Here is a 20,827-nt window from a genome sequence, read left to right on the forward strand (position 1 = left end):
GGCTTTGAAGCACTGTGTAGATCCAGGATTGGGTAGAGTTACTCCCCTCGTTCGCAAGGGTTAGAAAGCGCTATGCTGAGTTCTGCTCTCCAGGATGCCCGTCTCTATGATCCGGTCTGTCAGCAATCACTGCCACTATCTGCATTCATCCCTATCGGACACCTCCACAAGTGAGGAAAAATATGTTAGAGACTCTGTTTAGGAAACAGACAGGTTGTTGGCAAGACATTAAATTGGCTGGTCATTAAATTAGACCAGGTCAGCCTCCCTGGTGGCATGTGGGGTTGACTTCATGTCCCCTTCAGAAAGTGACTCCTTTGGACACCCTGGCCATGTTCCCTTAAAGGAACCCCTTCCAAGGAAGTTGTTGGTTCCAAAGCCTTTGAGCACCCTTGGTAGGCCTTCATTGTATCGGAGGCCTCTTTAAGACTTATAGCTTGGGCAGTGGCCATAGGAAATACTGTCACTGACAGCCTGTATGTGACCCAAAGGGGTAGAGTTTTTGGCATTTCAGTGAAACTGCCATTTTTTGTCACAGCAATAATTTGGCATGCACTCCCCTCAGCATGGCAGCGTGGGTAGAACGTTCCTTTCTCGTTTCCTTTTCGCCATGCCTCGGGGATGCCTACTGAACAGTCCCTTCAGACGATAAGTTGTTGACATGTTCTTCAGGCTCCCCTTATATACTTCTGAGTCACACTAGAGATGATGTCATAGGCTGTCGCCAGCCAATAGGATTGCCGTGATTAGATAAGCATTTCAGACACCAGTTCACGCAGAGACGTTCCCCATAGCGTTCTGACGCATTGTTGCATTCCCTGTTCTCAGGGAACATAGGTTACAGTCGTAACCTGAGACGTTCCCTGAAAAGGGAACAAGACGCTTTGTCATAACACTTTGGGAATGCCCCTGCGTAATTGCGTCATGAAGCATGTATGGAATCAGTTCATTGGCGAGACGGAACGTCATAGGCGGGTGACGTCATCGACCAGGAAACTATAAAGCACCCCTGAATCATAACAGCGCTAGCTTCTGATAGGATGAAGCAAGTCGATCACAGGCATGCCGGGAGTATGGCAGGGCAACACAGCGTCTCGTTCCCTCTTCAGGGAACTAGGGTTACATACGTAACCGAGACGTTCTCTTTCAAGGGAACTCGAGCTGCGTCAAAACACTGTGGGAACGCTAATACCCACGTCTCCATAAGAGCAAATGTCCGTCCATGTGAAGTCAGAGCGCACATTCGGACGAAAGCACCTGAGTCCCTGGAGTGGAGCTGAAGATCGTAGAACCTCACGAATGTGTGCGGTGAGGACCAGCCTGAAGCAGCCACACTCCTAGTCGAGTGAGCTCGTACAGCCAAAGGTAAAGGCTGACCAGCGACTCATAAGCAAGTGAGATAGCCTCAATCACCCACTTGCTCATCCTCTGCTTAGATGCAGGACACGCCTTCTTGGGTGACCCAAAACAAACGAACAGCTGTTCAGATTTCCTCCACAGGGCAGCTTTGTGGACATAAGCATCAAGGGCCCTAACGGGGCAGAGCAGATTTAGTTTCTCTTGGTCTGACGTCAGAAAAGGAGGAGGACAGAAACCCTGCAGTACTATTGGTCTAACAACACTAGTAGGGACCTTAGGAACATAGCCTGGCCTAGGATGAAGGAAGGCCTTTACCATGCCAGGCAAGAATTCCAGGCACAAGGGAGAAACCAAGAGTGCGTATAACTTCATCGTGGACGGAGCTCTGGAGTGGAGGATGGTCTCCACAACCTCAGTTGAGAGACCTTAATTTATGAGCTGGGCCCCCTCAGAGGCCAAGCCCACAGTTTCCACAGTTCTGGGCGGGGTTGAAGGATCGTCCCACTCGCCTGAGAGAGTAGATCCCTCCTGATCGGAATTTCCAGAGGAGAGCCGTCGAGGAGAGACACTAGGTCTGCAAACCATACTTGGGCCGGCCAGAACGTGGCTACCAACAGTAGACTGACCCCGTCCCGGTGAACCCTTTCCAGAACGCCTGGGAGGAGAGTAATCGGGGGAAAAGCACACAGACGTGACCTCGGCCACGCCTGCACCATAGCGTCCAACCCCAGAGGGGCTGGATGGCTGAGAGAGAACCATAGTGGACATTGTGATGTCTCCTTGGAAGCGAACAGGTCGACCTCGACATGACCGAAGTTCTTCCATAGGAGCTCCACCACCTCGGGGTGGAGTCTCCATTCCCCGGGCCTTGGCCCCTGCCTCGACAGGATGTCTGCCCCCTGATTTAGACACTCCGGGATATAAATCACCCTCAATGAAAGTAGCTTCCCCTGGGCCCACAGGAGGATCTGGTGAGCCAGATTGAATAAGGGGCGCGATCGCAGACCCCCCTGATTATTTATGTAAGAGACAACCGATGTGTTGTCTGAACGAACAAGCACATGATGGCCCCTCAGGTCTGGGAGGAAGTGTTTCAGAGCCTGGAACACTGCCAACATTTCTAGACAATTTATATGCCACAATAGATGATGGCTGGGCAACCTCGGGCTGGGCAACCACTCATGATCGCCCCCCAACCCGTAAGGGAGGCATCCGTCGTTAGCGTGACAGGGAGCTCCCAACACAAGGAACCAAGGTTCTTTCCACATGACTAAGGCACGAAGGCATCGCTGCGTGACCTTGATCATGCGGAGCAGGTTTCCCCTCGAGGAGAACCCCTTGGTCCTGAGCCACCACTGCAATGGTCTCATGTACAACAGGCCACAAGGCATAACGTTGGACGCTGCTGCCATCAGACCTAACAGTCTCTGAAACTGCTTTACAGTGAGCGGCTGGCCTAGCTTCACTTGTTTCATGGCTGAGAGAATCGTAGATATACGAGCAGCAGACAGGCGTGCCTGCATTGTCGTCGAATCCCATACCACACCCAGAAAAGTGGTCCTCTGTAGTGGAGATAGCACTTTTCTTGGCATTCAACCTCAACCCCAACTTCTTGATGTGAGCGAGAACGACATCTCGATGCCGAACCGCCTGATGCTCCGATTGAATCAACCAGAATCAACCAGTCGTCGATATAGTTCAGTATACGAATGCCCTGGAGTCGCAGGGGAGCCAGAGCTGCATCGATACACTTTGTGAACGTGACAAGGCTAGGCCGAACGGAAGAATACGATATTGGTAAGCTTAGCCCCCGAAAGCAAATCTCAGGAACTTCCTGTGTTGTGCAAGGATGGATACATGGAGGTACACATCCTTTAGATCTATTGTGACAAACCAGTCCTCAGATCTGATTTGTGACACAATCTGCTTGAGAGTGAGCATTTTGAATTTGAGCTTCCCTGCTGAGCAATTTAACTGGCGCAGATCTAAAATTGAACGCAACCCCCCATCCTTCTTTGGGACAATGAAGTACCGACTGTAATACCTGACCTCCCTGCTAGTCTCCTTTTGCAGAAGAGCTTTTACCTCTTGTTCGATTACCAGAGCCTGCTCGTGGCCCACAACTGTGGGCAGGACCCCTCTGAATCGTGGTGGACGAGACCTGAACTGAATAGTGTGATGGATTTTTAATAGATAAGATAGTAAACTACAGTATAATTTAAACTTACCATGATTCTAACAATTCTAACATCTAAACCTTACTTCCCCTTTTAGGTCTAACAGTCTAACAATTTAGGACAGAACGTACTAAAACGTTGGGGGGTTTTGCTTTACCAATTGAACCAATCATATCGATAGAACGTGACATATTAGTCACGATGATCTTATGTGTCTGTCTTTATCCTATAAAACAGGAAATTCTTTTTTGGGGGGATTCTCTCTGAAATTTGTCTTAGATCCTCCAGCCATGTTTCTTCATGGGAGATATTCTCTGGAGAACTTCTCTGAGTACTCTCCCGGCTGTGGGCATAAAGACAGGGTTAGCAGAATGGTCCCCTGAGGGCACAGAGAGAGAACAGGCACCATATAATGAGGTGAACTCAGTTTTCTCTCGGTGGGGGCTACCCTAGACAAAGCCTTCTTCGCAACAATAACGGTCCTCAGATCTTGGACCCTTGGAAGACTTCGCCTGAGAGCGCCACATCCCATTCTTTTTGTTGGGGAGCGCAAGACGCGACACTCTGTTTTTGCTGCGCCCAGTGTGAGGAGCTGGTCGATGGCCGGGACTGCTCCCGCCCAGTAGTCCCAGAGACATGAACACAGAGTGGCAGGAATTTCTGGAACGCTGCCACCTGCTTTTTTTCTTCTTGAAACCTATCAATGACAGTATTTACTAAGTCACCGAATAGGCCTGCAGGGGATAGCGGGGCATCCAGAAGGAACGATTTTTCTCTTTTTTTCCATTCCTGAGAGGCTCAGTCAAAAGTCTCTCCGTAGCCACCAGGGCTGCCATAGAACAGCCCACTGACTTGGTGGCACGGAGAGATAAATTCAAGTCAAGTCAAGTCATCCTCATTTATATAGCGCTTTTAACAATGCAGATTGTTTCAAAGCAGCTTTACAGAGATAAACGTATAATTTAAGGTAAGATTGTTTTGGCTTTATAGCGGTTCTTTAATAAAGTTATTTTCCAGCTAAAGTTAGTTTTGATTGATTCGCTTCCGTCGCAACGATCATTTGTTGTTAAATTAGGGGCCGCTAAGACGACAACGTTCTCTCTACACAAACTTTAAACGCGAACCTGTGAGAAACGCTGATGGCGTTCACATGCGCATTAAGAATTGGTTCTATAGTTATGTGCGTTTGAATATATGTGCGCAGGTTTGGAATTCCCTACAAACCAAGCCTAAACAAAGTACTGGTGTTTCCTTATAATAAATAATAAATAATAAATCTGCTGCCTGACGTAATTCGCGAATCACGTCAGTGCTGGCCTTCTCACTCTCGCTCATGTCTTTAAATACGTCACATTGTGTGCAGGCATGCCGCGGCTTGACCTGCCGCCGAATAAGCTTTACCCACCAAAGCTGAAGTTTTTCTCTGTGGCTTGGAGGGTAATGCCTCTGCTTTAAAGGATGATGCCAAATCGGGAAGGAGATTGCTCGCAAGCATCTCTTCAGACCTGGGCATTGCGCCATAACCGTGTTGTCTAGACCCATGTATATTGGAATGTGTAGATGTTTGGGGACTAAACACATGGTACGAAACCGTTTTTTTCCAGGACTTCGACACCTTCACCGAACCACCCTCCTCGAAGAGCGATCGGCGGGAGCGCAGCGTTCTTAATGGTAAACGCTCACAATGCTCGCAATCAGCCCCTCGAGAGCTGACTGGGCATGCTGCACTCCCAACCAAACAACACATAGTTGGTGTGTATTCCCACCCATGAGATATTGAGTGCAAGGATGTATACACTTCCTATATTGGTGTTGGCTCGCCATTTATATAGTTTTTTATATATAATGAATATATGTGACAAAATTCCTGCCTAGTAGCAACTAAGGACAGACAAAAACACTTTTCAGACAATGATTCACACAGAGCGCTTGCTGAAGGCACAGAAGCTAGCGCTGTTATGATTCAGGGGTGCTTTATAGTTTCCTGGTCGATGACGTCACCCGCCTATGACGTTTCGTCTTGCCATTGGACTGATTCAATACGTGCTTCATGACACAATCACGCAGGGGCGTTCCCACAGCGTTTCGACGCAGCTCTAGTTCCCTTGAAAGGGAACCTGACTTACATCTGTTTCATCGACACATTTTCTTATTTAGTTCATAATCTGTAAATTGCCCCTATTATAATTTGCTTGATTACTTTATTTTGACAGTTATGACAGTATGACCTACTCACAAAATATGTAAATTATGAGTCTAGCACTTTGGGATAAAAATAGTAAGCCTACTGAAAATATGAAAGATACATCTTTTTCATAAATAACTATAATTAATTTATAACTATAATTAATTTGCCAAGGAAAAGTCTCGACGCGTATACGGTTCCACATAGTGAGGTTCAGACAAATTATGACAAAAATTATGAGTAAAGTGAATGTTCACGTACGTGAGAAATGCCCCAGCCACTTTCCGTAACTTATTTATTAAGCTACAGATCTGTGATCTATGCCGCAAGGGTTAGTGCCGCAATCTGTCCTGCAAGACAGTGCCAAAGGCTATCAAAACCTATATCCTGTTATTATTTTCAAAATTATAGTTTTATGAGGAATATATCAAAAATTAATTATTTGACAAACTACTTCATAAACTCAAGTGAATCCTAAAATTAAATTACTTTTTGTATCTCTTCCTCACTCAAAACTGCATGACTTCAAAAGTCTTTTGAAATGTACAAGTCATATGAACTACTTTATGACATTTTTATGTTCATTTTGGAGCTTGACGTTGTCAGTATTCAACCTTAAAATTATGATAAAATGTCCTAACATGGATGTATTACTCTAGAGGTACCATACCATTCAAAAGTTTGGGGTTGGTAATTTTTTGTTTACATTTTTGAAAGATGTCTCTTACGCTCAGTGCTCACCAAGACTGCATTTATCTGATCAAGAATACAATAAAAACAGAAATTTTGTCAATTATTACTACAAATTTAAATAGCTGTTTTATAATTTAATAGTTAATCATTTAAAAAAAGTAATTTATTACTGTGATGGCAAAGCTGAATTTTCAGCATCTTTACTCCAGTATTCAGTGTCACATATCATTCTCTTATTTGCTGCTCAAGAAACATTTGCTATTATCATCAATGCTGAAATTAGTTGTGCTGCTTAATATTTTTGTGGAAACCGTGATTGTTTTCAGATTCTTTGATGAATACAAAGTTCAAAAGAACAGCATTCATTTTGAAAAAGAAATCTTTTGTAATATTATAAATGTCTTTAGAGTTTTTTAAACAGTATTCATTTCTTTAAAAAAAAAAAATTATACTGACTCAAAACCTCATGAACAGTAGTGTAAATTATGTGCTATGAATACTGAGAAATAATTTTTTATGCTAGAACTGTGTCAACTTTCATTGTGCTAAATTTAACACATTAGCCTCATTCACGTATCATAGCAGACTTTTTTTCTCTCTTGGGATAAATATCAAAAGTCAATGTTCTGATGTATATTGACATCAGAATATGTTGCTGCAGCAGGCAGCAACATCGCTGCCTGCTGCAGTTGCTATTCTGCGACCTCAGAACTTTTTTACAGCTGTTCCTTTAAAGTCACCACGAAATCAAAATTCTAAATTCTTGTTTTTTTTAATGAAATATTCCATTATTTCTTATAAATGATTTATCTGTCTCATAATCTTTAATCAAAATAACTTTCCCTCCCTCTTGCAGCAACATCTCTTCTCTGATGACGTTTTTCTTGGTGCAACATCGAGACATGCTTGCAATTCGATTATTTGTTATTGCTTTAATAATATTTAAAATGATATATTAGTTAGGCTAGTAGTTTTAGTTGTGGCATTAAAATTGGAATGAAGAATTTAAAATTTTCACTGATATCTAAAATGTTTGTCATTACAGCCTGTTTTTGGTGTGTTTTCAGCCTGTTTTCACGGTGTGTGTTTGTGTGATTGGTGTTAATATTAGAATTAATATTAGAATTAATATTAATCTCAAAGGATACAAAATGGTGTTTATGCTTTAGAAGCCTTTCATACATTAACATCACAGTATTAAGATGTATGTGTGCTATAAAGTTGTATGGCAAACTAATGAATACTAATGAGATGAGGCTGCACATCAAGGATTTTAATTGTTAGAAACCTCTTCTTTTTTTGCTGCAGAAGCACAAACTGCTTAAAACATTCATGGTATCATGTCTACTCTAGACAGAGAAGGTGTTTAGGTACAAAAACAACCATCATCATTACCTCCCATTAATCTCTCACAGATTTTTTCACGTTTATTAAACACTTTCATCTTGATATAAACAAAATGGCCTTCCTTTACATCTAAGATACAGTCTTTGATACATATTTCATTAAAAATATCTAAAATTCCTAAACAAAGCTCTGGATGATAGGGTCAGCCACTTGTAGAGGCAAAAACACTGAGCGTTTGTGAACATGAAAAGATTTCCATGGTTCCAGGTCTTACTATTGTAAGACTTTATGATTCTATTAATCCCCACAGAGCTGAAGTCATAATTTATTCACTAAATGCTAAATTACTACATTCACCAATTTTAGATAACATATATCTGTACAGTGAGAGAGCAGCAGGTGTGAGTCTGGCCTGAAATTAGCGGTGAAGCCTCATGCGAAAACCAAACTTTACCCTGTGGTCCTTACACCAAAGCCGAAAAAAAGTACTCTTTTTCTCAAAAGATTTCACTTTCTATGAAGAGCTGTGATGTCTTTGCAATGGCCCTTTGATCATTGCCATCTAACTCCCCAATCAACAAACGGCTCATTAATTTGACTGTGTTACATACCCCATTTGAGTTCATTTATGTCTGGTTTAATAAAAACATCATGTTAAAGGGGTGGTTGAATATGATTTCACTTTTCTAACTTTAGTTAGTGTGTAATGTTGCTGTTTGAGCATAAACAACATCTGCAAAGTTACAACGCTCAAAGTTCAAAGCAAACGAAGATATTTGCTTTTAAAGAAATCATTTTTCTATATTCTAGTCCGTTTTTCGGACTATAACAAACGGCTGGTATAGTCCCTACACGACATTCCTCCTGGGTTAGTAACATCACTAACCCTAAATTGGATAGTTTATCATGACAGAATATGCTAATCAATGACTAGAAGATAACACATAAGCTACCTAAATTCATCAACTAACCATTCAGAAATGTCCTGTTGCATTCTACATGTTGTCACCTCTTATTGAGGCTCTCCATCTTTGTCTGACTCCGGTTTGAACATAAAATCCTAAAAGTTTTTGAAATTTTCAGTGCATGTCTGTGTGAGGTAAAAGGACACAAGCTGTTGAAACTCCGCCCTTTTGCATTTAAAGGGACAGACACAAAAACAGTGCGTTTTTGATCACTCTCAAAAAGTGACAATTTTAATATGCTATATAAAAATATCTGTGGGGTATTTTGAGCTAAAACTTCACATACACACTCTGGGGACATCAAAGACTTAATTTACATCTTGTGAAAAGGGCATTAAGACACCCCTTTAAATACTTGCAAAATGTATAATTATGCTGCTTCAACAACCTTTTAATACTGCTTCAAGGGTATGTGAGTGAGACATCTTTTTTGGAGCTTCCTGATTGTTTCTTTAAGAGGATCTATTTTGAAGTATATTGCACTATTCACTTACTCCCCTATATGAAGTACTGAATACTCAAGCACATCTAAATAATAATGTGTTTAGTTTTGTAAATGTTTAAAGGGGGGGGTGAAATGCTATTTCATGCATACTGAGTTTTTTACACTGTTAAAGAGTTGGATTCCCATGCTAAACATGGACAAAGTTTCAAAAATTAAGTTGTACGTTTGATGGAGTATTTCTGTGCCAAAAAAAGTTTTTTTCGAGTATCGGCGTGTGTGACGTCAGATGCGGTGGAATTTCCTTATACGGGTCCTAAGGGCACTTCTCCCAGAAGGGCGCGCGCTCACCCGTAGACCAGAGCGAGAGAGCGAAAGCAGTACGCACATCAAAGCGCTGTGCTCGGCTTTAGGGAAGTCATCGGCTGCGCTGCAGTCACAGGTCTTAAAGAAATAAACAATGTCACCAAAGAAGTGTGTTTTTGGTTGCCAGGGCAAGACAACCCTGCACAGATTCCCAAAGAACCCAGCGTTAAGAGACCAGTGGATGGAGTTTGTTTTTCCAGAGCATCAACGGAGTTGTGCAAGTGTTCTTGTTTGTTCCCTGCATTTCGACGATGATTGTTTTATAAACAAGGCCCAGTTTGGCGCCGGATTTGCAGATCGTCTAATGCTTAAGGATGGAGCAGTCCCAACGATAAAGGTTCACGGTCGTGCGTTGGGACCACAGGCGGTGAGTAAAACTGCTTCAAATGTCTGTGTGTTGTTAGCTATTGGCACGTAAGCACAGCAAGTAAACAACATGATCACGTATAGTTAATGTATCTATGGAGCATGCGATGTATTGGTGTGTGTGTGTGTTTAAATACATTTGTTTAGCTGGCCACTCTAGGTGTCTGTTTGTTTATTGAGATATGAGTTTGCTCGTGATTCTTTAGCTCCGCCCACACGGCACGCCTCCAGCCGCTCGTTTTTTTCCGGAAAGACTCGGTACAGCCTATCTTTCTTTTATAAATAATAAAACTAAAGACTTTTTGGAGATATGAAGGATGCAATACTACTCTATAGGTACTCAAGATTATTTGCATAACCTAATTATATAATTTCTGTGATGTATTTTTTATCCATGTTGGATTATGAATATCCAAAACATGCATACTGCATGAAGATATTCAGTGGGGAGAACAAGTATTTGATACACTGCCGATTTTGCAGGTTTTCCCACTTACAAAGCATGTAGAGGTCTGTAATTTTTATCATAGGTACTCTTCAGCTGTGAGAGACGGAATCTAAAACAAAAATCCAGAAAATCACATTGTATGATTTTTAAATAATTAATTTGCATTTTATTGCATGACATAAGTATTTGATCACCTACCAACCAGTAAGAATTCCAGCTCTCGCAGACCTGTTAGTTTTTCTTTAAGAAGCCCTCCTGTTCTCCACTCATTACCTGTATTAACTGCACCTGTTTGAACTTGTTACCTGTATAAAAGACACCTGTCCACACACTCAATCAAACAGACTCCAACCTCTCCACAACAGAGAGCTGTGTAAGGACATCAGGGATAAAATTGTAGACCTGCACAAGGCTGGGATGGGCTACAGGACAATAGGCAAGCAGCTTGGTGAGAAAGCAACAACTGTTGGTGCAATTATCAGAAAAAGGAAGAAGTTCAAGATGACGGTCAATCTCCCTCGGTCTGGGGCACCATGCAAGATCTCACCTCGTGGGGCATCAATGATCATGAGGAAGGTGAGGGATCAGCCCAGAACTACACGGCAGGACCTGGTCAATGACCTGAAGAGAGCTGGGACCACAGTCTCAAAGAAAACCATTAGTAACACACTACGCCGTCATGGATTAAAATCCGCCTGCTCAAGCCAGCGCATGTCCAGGCCCGTCTGAAGTTTGCCAATGACCATCTGGATGATCCAGAGGAGGAATGGGAGAAGGTCATGTGGTCTGCGTCTGATGAGACAAAAATAGAGCTTTTTGGTCTAAACTCCACTCGCCGTGTTTGGAGGAAGAAGAAGGATAATTACAACCCCAAGAACACCATCCCAACCGTGAAGCATGGAGGTGGAAACATCATTCTTTGGGGATGCTTTTCTGCAAAGGGGACAGGACGACTGCACCATATTGAGGGGAGGATGGATGGGGCCATGTATCGCGAGATCTTGGCCAACAACCTCCTTCCCTCAGTAAGAGCATTGAAGATGGGTCGTGGCTGGGTCTTCCAGCATGACAACGACCTGAAACACACAGCCAGGGCAACTAAGAAGTGGCTCCGTAGGAAGCATCTCAATGTCCTGGAGTGGCCTAGCCAGTCTCCAGACCTGAACCCAATAGAAAATCTTTGGAGGGAGCTGAAAGTCTGTATTGCCCAGCGACAGCCCCGAAACCTGAAGGATCTGGAGAAGGTCTGTATGGAGGAATGGGCCAAAATCCCTGCTGCAGTGTGTGCAAAACTTGTCAAGAACTACAGGAAACATATGATCTCTGTAATTGCAAACAAAGGTTTCTGTACCAAATATTAAGTTCTGCTTTTCTGATGTATCAAATACTTATGTCATGCAATAAAATGCAAATTAATTACTTAAAAATCATACAATGTGATTTTCTGGATTTTTGTTTTAGATTCCGTCACTCACAGTTGAAGAGGTACCTATGATAAAAATGACAGACTTCTACATGCTTTGTAAGTGGGAAAACCTGCAAAATCGGCAGTGTATCAAATACTTGTTCTCCCCACTGAATATCTTCATGCAGTATGCTGTATGCCCCACTGTAACTACACATTTATATGTAAAAAGACATACTTCAAAATGATATAGCTAGATAGACTCTTGTATTCGTGTGTGTTGTTGTGTTCTGTGTAGCACACGGTTTGTGTTGGTCGTGTGCTTTCTTGTTGTCTTGTACTGTGTAGCACATGGCTTGTGTTTTTCATTGGCCTTTGTCATGTCTTGTGTGCTTTTGAGTGCACTCATTGGCTGTGTGTTGGTGTCTTGTTTGAGCACATGGCTTGTGACTGTGTTCACTGGCCATGTGCTCTTGTTTTTGTTTGCACATGTGAGCACATGGCTTGACATGTTTGTTTCTATGTGCCATGTGCTCTACTGTCTATTGTCTTAACACGCCCTTCTTGTTACCTGAGTATTAGTTTATTTGCTCCACCTGCTCTCCCCTGTTACCGTCCTGATTTCCTTCCATGTTCATTCTCCCTGTGTGCTCAGTCCTGTGCCAGATCGGCATCTTATGTATGTCGTGTTTAGCTGCTTCCTGTCAAGTCTAGCTGCTGGTTCTGTTTTCCCCCACAGGGTAGTTTTTGTTTGTTTTATTATTACTATTATTATTATTATTTAATTAATTAATTAATAAACCCCATCAACTCCTTGGTCTCAGGAGTCCTCGCTCATCCCTTCCTCAAACCTGACAGTGCAAGGGCAAATGCCACCAACCTTGTTTTACTAGTTTTATTTAATGGACCCTTTGCTGAAAAATCCTCTAGTTACACATTTCGATAATGGAATTGTAAATAAGTTATAAATAATGACTCTTCGATTGGGATGTGATGAATGGACATTGAATCAATACACAGTGTGGCACCTTATTAACATTAAGCACCTTATTAACCTTATTGCATTTTAAGCCACGCAAACAAAATTGATGGGATTTACTTCTCGTGTCTCATGTCAAACCAAAATGACATGTTCAGCATATGAGAATTAAATTATAATGTGTTTTTTGAACCCTTTAACCAATCCATCAGAGATTACAGCATTTTCAGCAATTGCCTGGATTCACATATCCAACTTTGCATCATGACCTTGTTGATAGGCTGTTCTTTTAAACTAGAAGGCCATTAATAAAATACTGAGATGGCTAATACTTGTGGTGTGGAAAAAAAATCATACAGCACATCTCTTTAAAGGTCCCATATTGTACACCTTTCTGGAGTTTTATTTTAGGTTTTGATGTCCTTAAGAATATATATTTGCGGTATAAGTACCAAAAACCATCTCAATATATTTTTACAGCTCCTTTCTCAGAAGCTCTGCTAAGAACAGGTCTATTTTGGCCTGCCTAATTAATATTCAAGAGTCTCTCTTCTGATTGGCCTGTTGTTTTCTGAGTGACGCATGGCCAGGCCAACCACAGGTAACTAGGGTCATGCATGCTCTGTGGCTGTAGCCTGCTGTGGCTTGGTGATGCTCACTCACAAGTAAGGTAAATAAAGCACCTGCAATGATGGACATTGCTGAGGGAAATGTTATCCGGCCTTATATGTTCGAGCCAGACTTCGACCCCGAATCGGCGACAACAGGAGACAACCAACCAAAAGGATTTTTCAGAATGGTAATTAATTTTTTTTTACTTTCAGCATTATTGTAAGAGTATTATAATTACCATTACATCAATGCTGCACGCAGATTTAACGTTAACGCTAATTTAAACTGTCTGTAAACAAACTCAGACTTTTGAAATAATGTTAAGGTTACCCATGCAAGTAAGTTAAGTTACACTAAACGTTAGTTTCTGTTAGCAAAACAAAAGACACAGAGACTGAGTGAACTCAATCTCACCGTCTTTAACTCAATAAAAACAACAGAGCCGGTGTCTGTAACTTAGAATATCTGTTGGGTAAAATACTTTGTTCGTTTTCCTATCAAAGCTTGTGGCAACTATAGACTGTACAAAACAACACGCCAGCATCAACTTAGCAACAAGTTAGTGTTGCATATCAGTTTGCAAACTTTCAGATTATGCTGGCTCCATAATGTAACATAAAATGTGTTAGAAGTTTATTTACGGGTTGCGAATTTGAGGTCGGACCAAACAACATAGGGACTGCAGCATCTTTGATGAGTAACGTTAGCTTCTTTCAAAAACCGGTATTGAACTGTGCCTAATTGACGAAGCAAAATGATGAATCAAAATGATTCACTTGTGAAATGTGCAGAACAGACGGTTAAGGTCGAACTAAATTGCTGTGGTATTTCTGAATAAATAAACATTAGCCACTGTTCTTTTATATTAATGTTGTTCGGAAGCCTGTGCAATCATGGTGGGCAGTACTCGGGGTGGTGACTGAAGGTGGTGATGACTGAGTAGTTCTGACGTAACATTTTTACGGAAGTCACAACGGCTCGTGAAAAGGCACAGCTACTTTATGCAGGCTGTGTGCATTTGTCTGTGGATGGACTGTTTCCAGGAGATTTCAGTTGTGACAATATGGGACCTTTAATATATCAATTGTTTCTTATAATAAGAAAGCTCTTCTGGGAAAAAGACTCTCAGCAATGTCTCAAACTGTGCTCAGATTTTCCAATCTGAAATGAAAAGTCAGGAATTTCAATATGAGATCAAACATTTATCAAATCTTTCCAAGACCAAATTATCTGAGCTGCACAATTTAAACTCGCTGTATAGGTTTATACCTTTACAATAATTTGGACTGCCAAGTGTCTGAGACAAAGCTGACACTTAAATTAAACATATACAACTAAGAACTACATTAACTACATTATTTCTCATAGTATACTGTATGAAAGCGAAATCTTTGAGCATTAAATTTGTTCTCTGAGATAGTATTAAACTAGTACTGCTGAACCCATAAGCAAATACGTTACAAGTATAAAATACACCATAACTTGCTAAGGGGTAATTTTGGCCTAATAAACAGGTGGGATGACATAGCAATTTGTTGGTTGACAAGATTAATGTAATGCTTTGTTTATTTGGTATTGCAAAACTCATTATAAGAAAGCCTGTTGAGATATTTTAGATTCCCTGGATTACTGAGAGAGAATCCAACCTCCAAATGACAGTCCCAGTCTGAATCTCAATCTCAGCTAACAAAACAATCCGATTCTAACCACTGTTGAAACAACTCACAAAAGATACAGGAATTAAGTTTTCTAGAAGAAGAAAATCCACAAAGTAGGAAAAAAGCTGATGCAGAGACAAAATATTATTTTGAATAGATTAAACCACAGCCATAGTGGATGACTGTCTGTGGTGCAGCAATCTATCTTCAGTTTCTAAGATTAACCCGATGCTAAATCAAAGCTACACACCATAAGTGATGACAAAATGTATATGAGCCCACAGATGAATACTCTTCTCCTGAGGGACTTGAATTTTGCAATCTGACAAAGCTCTTGAGGTTCAAAGCGTTCATGGCAAAAATGACAAATGGTTTTCTATGTGGCGTCACCCAGTCAAAATGTGTCTTTCATCCTCATGAGAGAGCAGATGAGAGAGAGACAGAATGAGATTGACTGCGGGTGGGCCCGCATCCCGCTTTCATTTTTATATTCAATTGTTTATACAAAACTTCATTATCTATAAGATCTAAAAGGTACTATTTCTTCTCTTTCTCTTTCTTGACTATTTGAGCTCAAGTACAGCTTAGGTCACTTGGCCTTTCATCGATACCCAACTTTTCGAAGAACAGCGGGAGAAAGTATCTGGATAATTCATTCCTACAGTTTACAGAGATATCTGTCAGTGACCTTTCTGGCCCTGAAAAAGCTTTGATAACTCAGTTACGACAATGTGAATGTGATAAGAAAGGTGGGAGTGGATTGGTACACTCGGAATACCAATCTCAGGGATTTGGAAAAGCATTAGAGGATTTCTCACTTCCTGTCTATCCTGTTCTGCTTGACTCAACACACAGGGCTAAGTAAATGTCTTAAGATATTATGTACAATGTGACATTTCCCTTCGCCCTGACCTTTTACAGTCTGGTGCCGATGCGAGGCCTTTTAATCTCCCCCTGTTCTCCATCGTACAAAGGCCGCGAAAGCGAGTAAGACAAGGTTAAACATGGTGCCCACTGCTGTAGGGGCCAAATGTTGACACTTAAGATTGAGTTTGATACAGTTGCTGTGACAGATGCTGTGAGACAGTTGCCAAACAGCTGGGCATGCTCTGTTTCTGACAAGTATGACATTATCAAAACTGCCTAGATAACATCTAGGGCCATTATAACATGTTGTGACATTACTGGAGCAAATGATCACAGAGGAATCAATGGGAAATTACTACCCATTTGCAGTGTCTCTTCACATGAAAAACAGCACTGTGGGTTTTCTCTTGTAAAAAATAAATGATCGGCAGGTAATTGTTAACAAGTCAAGCAATGCTATTTGATTTTAAGGTGTGAGGACAATTACAACTTAGTCGTTTCTTCATCAGTACTTTCTCAACAGATAACTTTGAGGACTATTAGAGGATAATCCTGCAGGGAAAAAATTAATTAGGCTTTATAAACCATGATTTGTTTAACTGATAGGCTTGCCATTATTCAGGGAGATGGATGAGATACTAAATGAAATATGACAATTTGTGCAGATGAAAATTTCAGAAATCTTTGTTTTAATTTGACTGATTGTGTATTATAGTCAGCATCCAGCAATGAAAGCAAACTAAACTGGCACATGGTTGCACCTGACATAGAATGAAGAACAGAGAGAGGGGAGGAGAAATAGTCAGAATAGCACAAGAATCAAAGACAAGATGCAAAAAAGAAGGATAGAAGATAAAAAAAATCAACCCATATACTAGGAAGACCTCACACCTCATCTCTACTGCTGAAATACTAATACAAATGTATATTTTTTCCATTTCCCAATGCGTTTCATTCACTTGTTTCGTTCATGAATGAATCAACATTTTTGAACGACTCGCTTGCAATGATTCAATGGCTCATCTTTCTGAATGAATCAGTGTTTTTGAAAGAAACCACCAGCTGGAGTAACAATGTGTGGTAATAAAAATCTGTACAATGCAGAGGTGTAAAGTCCAGGTTCAGAAAGTAAAAGTCCTCCTCAGTATTTTGTTCCAATCACCTGGATTTGCTAATTCAGCCAGGAGAGAGAACTAATTAGTGAAATCAGCTGACTGAGTTCATGGGTGGAATAAACATATGGCAGGACTTCTACTTTCTGCCCCCCTGGACTATACACCTCTGGTACAATATAGCGTAAATATTGGTGTTGTAAGCTCAATATCACTGGCTTACAGTACAATGTAAAATAAATAAAAAAAGGTGAAGAATAGCACACAAAGTAAATGACAACAGACAGACAGTAAAGAATCTGAACTAACCACAGTTCTCCTCGTCTGCCTGATTTCCACAGTCATCCACACCATTGCAGTGTAGTAGCTGAGGAAGACAGGTACTGAGGTTTCCACAGGGGAAGTAGCCAAGCGGGCAGTGAGCCGGATCCTCTGATACATTAAACATGGTCAGCACCACTTCAGAGGAGACAAATACAAATGGGAAGAGAGAAATTGAGCATATTCAGTCTCAGGTTACACTGTTGTATTTGTCTTTCTTACGCTATGAGGTGTAATGTCTTTTTTACAAATAGTAATTAATTACTAATTTCAATTTTTATTTCAAATATGTTCAAACATGTCAACTTAAAATGTCCCCTTTTCCTGCTTTAACATGATATAACATGTTTTCAAAGATAAATAATGGCAGAATGTAATACAAATTAAAGATTTAATTGAAAGGCTCTGTAGGTTAAACACAATTTTGACAATTAGTACAAGTACAAGTACAAGTAGTCACCTCTGTATAAAAACAGTCAATGACAAGATTGTTAAAGAAAGTTACAACAAAAGCTAAATTACACATACATTAATATATGTACTGTACATCAACTTCAATATTAAAATATACCCACTTTAAAGAATTAACATCACAAAGCTTCAGCACTACTTTTCTCATGATTGACCAAAATCTAAGAAAGGTTTTATTCTTATTCTTCACTCAATGTTTCAACCTTTATGTATGACTCAGATTACTGCAAGTCATTCTCAAAGCAACCTATAGATTTATGAATAAACATCCCAACATTAGAAATAGATGTGTATCAACGTAAAGAATTGCTGTAGCGTAGCAAAAGCTTGGAGGCAGACCGTGCAGGGTTATTTATCACGCAGTAGCTTTTTTTCTTTCTTTCTTTCGTTTTGAATGTGAGTAAAGCAGCACAGGTCTAGGCTGAATTTATACAACAGAGAGAATTTATATATACTTCAAAGCATTTTATTGATAAAGACTGTGAAGAGTTTATAGAAAATACACAACACTTTCAGCATAATCGATGATTCTGTACAGCATGTAATTCCTATCCACTAAAATACAAAATGTGTTGCATTAATATTGCAAAAATTATTAAGAACTATTATACTTTTGAATGGATGCCTATGTATATCCAAGATTGTTTGTGAAGAGCTCTGTAAATGTTTCAGAGCTGAGGTAAGTGTGAAACTAAATGTTACTGCAAATAACATAAATAATAACAATTAACATGATCTTAATCAAATCCTAATTAAGATACTTTCAATGAATAACATTGTTTTGAAAGGTAAAACCCTTTTTTGTTTGAGTGGCCTGATATCATTAAACTTTCCATTGAGATATTATGTGTTGGGTTTTTAGTTAAATCAATGAATCAATACTGCCATAATGCACTGCTTCTCATAACATCCGTTCTATTTGCAAACCACACAAACGCACATGCTGCTCCTTTTTTAGGCAGTAAAAATCCATGAATACATTTCTTTGAGGACTTGACTTTCGTTGCAGCTGTATTGTTGTGCTTGGATTAAGAAAATGGAGTTTATCTGTTTTAGAGTGCTTACAAATCTCACATCATAAATACAAATTGGCGAACATAAGACAAAATTATTATTATTATTATTATTATTATTATACAAATCATAGATCACGAATAGGTATTCAAATACACATACACATTTTATTTTATTTTTTACCACAGTGGGACTTTCTATTGACTTCTATTGTTTATACTAAATTCATGATATTTCCCCTAACCCTTAAACTTAACTTTTTTTGCATTTTTAGATTTTAATTAATGCATTTTTTGTGTGTGAGTATAGTCTGTGAGTAGGTCAGATGTTGCCTTATTTGAGGGGACCAGCCAACGGTCACCACAAGGAAACCAGCTGAATAAACATACTAAACAATGTTTTAATTAAAATCTAAAAATGCAAAAAAAGTTAAGTTTAAGGGTTAGGGGAAATATCATGTCTAGTTAGGTTTTGAAACACACCCCATGATAGAAAAACATGGGGTGTGTTTCAAAACCTAACTAGACAGAATTTTGGGATATCACAGGTGCATACAATTTTTTTTACAGAATTTTGTCACATGCAGCCAAATAAGATGTAGCCTACAGTAAGTAACCTATGTAGGCAGGATTTGCCATTTCCTGTTCCTTATAATGAATTATGCATACGAGTGTAGGCGATAGCAATATTATAGCGTACCTCGTTCATCCTCCTTCATAAACTTATTTTAATAACTGAATACTGGAAAACGTGTGCGAATTAAGCCAATTCAATTATAACGATTTCAAGTAAAGGTTTGGTGGATGCATTAAAAATGACCATTTTTTCATAAAGGTCTAATTTTTATTGTTTCAGCACCGTTTAAACGATTCTTTGACTACACAAAAGTTAGATTGCAAGTCAAGTTAGACACGCGCTAAATATATATTCGCAAATCGCCTTTGCTTGAGGAGGTAACCATAGCAACAGCGACTTGATTAGGCTATTGCCCGTATCGGAGGGTAGATTGACAAAACAAGTCCTCTTCTAATCACATAATTTTTTAGAGATTTACATATCACAAAGTCCTTAGTGTTTTGTTCAATATGTCTTCAAGATAAAACGTACAAAACGTCTCTAAGGCTCCAAGAAGAACCTCAAACGAATGCACGAAGAAAATAACTAGGCTACAATGTCACGGAGTTATTCGCACGTGGCCGAAAGGGTAACAGTAAAATAAAATGAATCAATTTACCGGCAATGTACCAAAAGCAACGGAATAATGTATCAGTTTCCACAAGGGGCAAAAAAACCAACTTGTTTTAAAACTATTTTTGAAATTGAAAGCAAGTAACGTTAAATGATAAACTGTTAATAGTGAAAGTTGATTTGAGTGTTAAACATCATGCTGCTTTCTCTATTAGAATGAATGAGGAAAACACCAGGTGAAGCACAATAACTCACCCGACACTCCACACATCAAGAGGCTGGCGATGTGAACTTGCATGGCAACGGTGACTGACGATGTGATATGATATCCGACAACAAAAACCCTCTATGTTCCCCTGACTGATACAAAAAAGAGAGTTGTGCACTTCCTTGTTCCCAGCCTCCTCTAACTAAGAAAAAGAAAGTTGTGTGCGAATTGCACGATTTGGACAGGTCCGACTGTTCCGGCGAGATGCTCAGTGCACTCCTGTGCGCGCGCGGTCTGAGTACGGAGTGCAGAGAGCGCGCGCACATGCACAACGAACAGACACCTGGGGGAGGGACTTTGCAATGAACTATGTAGGGGGTTTGCAATTAACTATGTAGGGGGTGATGCTAAATAGATCTGTGTTCTATGTGTTCTAAAATGTTCTATGTTCAATGTTCAAATTCTTTTTAAAAGTAGACATTGTTGTCAGTTTGAAAAAAAAAAATTATATATATATATATATATATATATATATATATATATATATATTATGTACAGTTTTAAATTGTAAAATATACACTTTTAATGTATTTTTACATAATTAATCTGTCAACCACAGGTGGCAGTTTTTTTGTGTTTTTTTT

At 40.0% G+C, this 20,827-nt stretch overlaps 1 protein-coding gene across 2 annotated transcripts in view; it reads right to left on the minus strand.

Moving 5' to 3' along the window:
- The window catches only part of rxfp1 (relaxin family peptide receptor 1), a 49,846-nt gene extending 29,292 nt beyond the window's left edge, over positions 1-20,554 (minus strand). Inside the window, exons 1-2 of one of the 2 annotated variants that reach the window (XM_079892625.1) lie at positions 20,231-20,288; positions 17,291-17,440 (exon numbers count right to left, since the gene is read on the minus strand). In XM_079892625.1, the coding sequence (XP_079748751.1) occupies positions 17,291-17,440; positions 20,231-20,273 (193 nt within the window). In that variant the 5' untranslated portion in view covers positions 20,274-20,288. Of the gene's footprint in view, positions 1-17,290; positions 17,441-20,230 lie in introns of both variants that reach the window. The other variant, XM_079892626.1, reaches the window with a different exon arrangement.
- Between the last annotated feature and the right edge of the window lie 273 nt (positions 20,555-20,827).

The sequence above is a fragment of the Squalius cephalus genome (assembly GCF_949319135.1).
Source record: "Squalius cephalus genome assembly, chromosome: 14".
Classification (NCBI taxonomy): Eukaryota; Metazoa; Chordata; class Actinopteri; order Cypriniformes; family Leuciscidae; genus Squalius; species Squalius cephalus.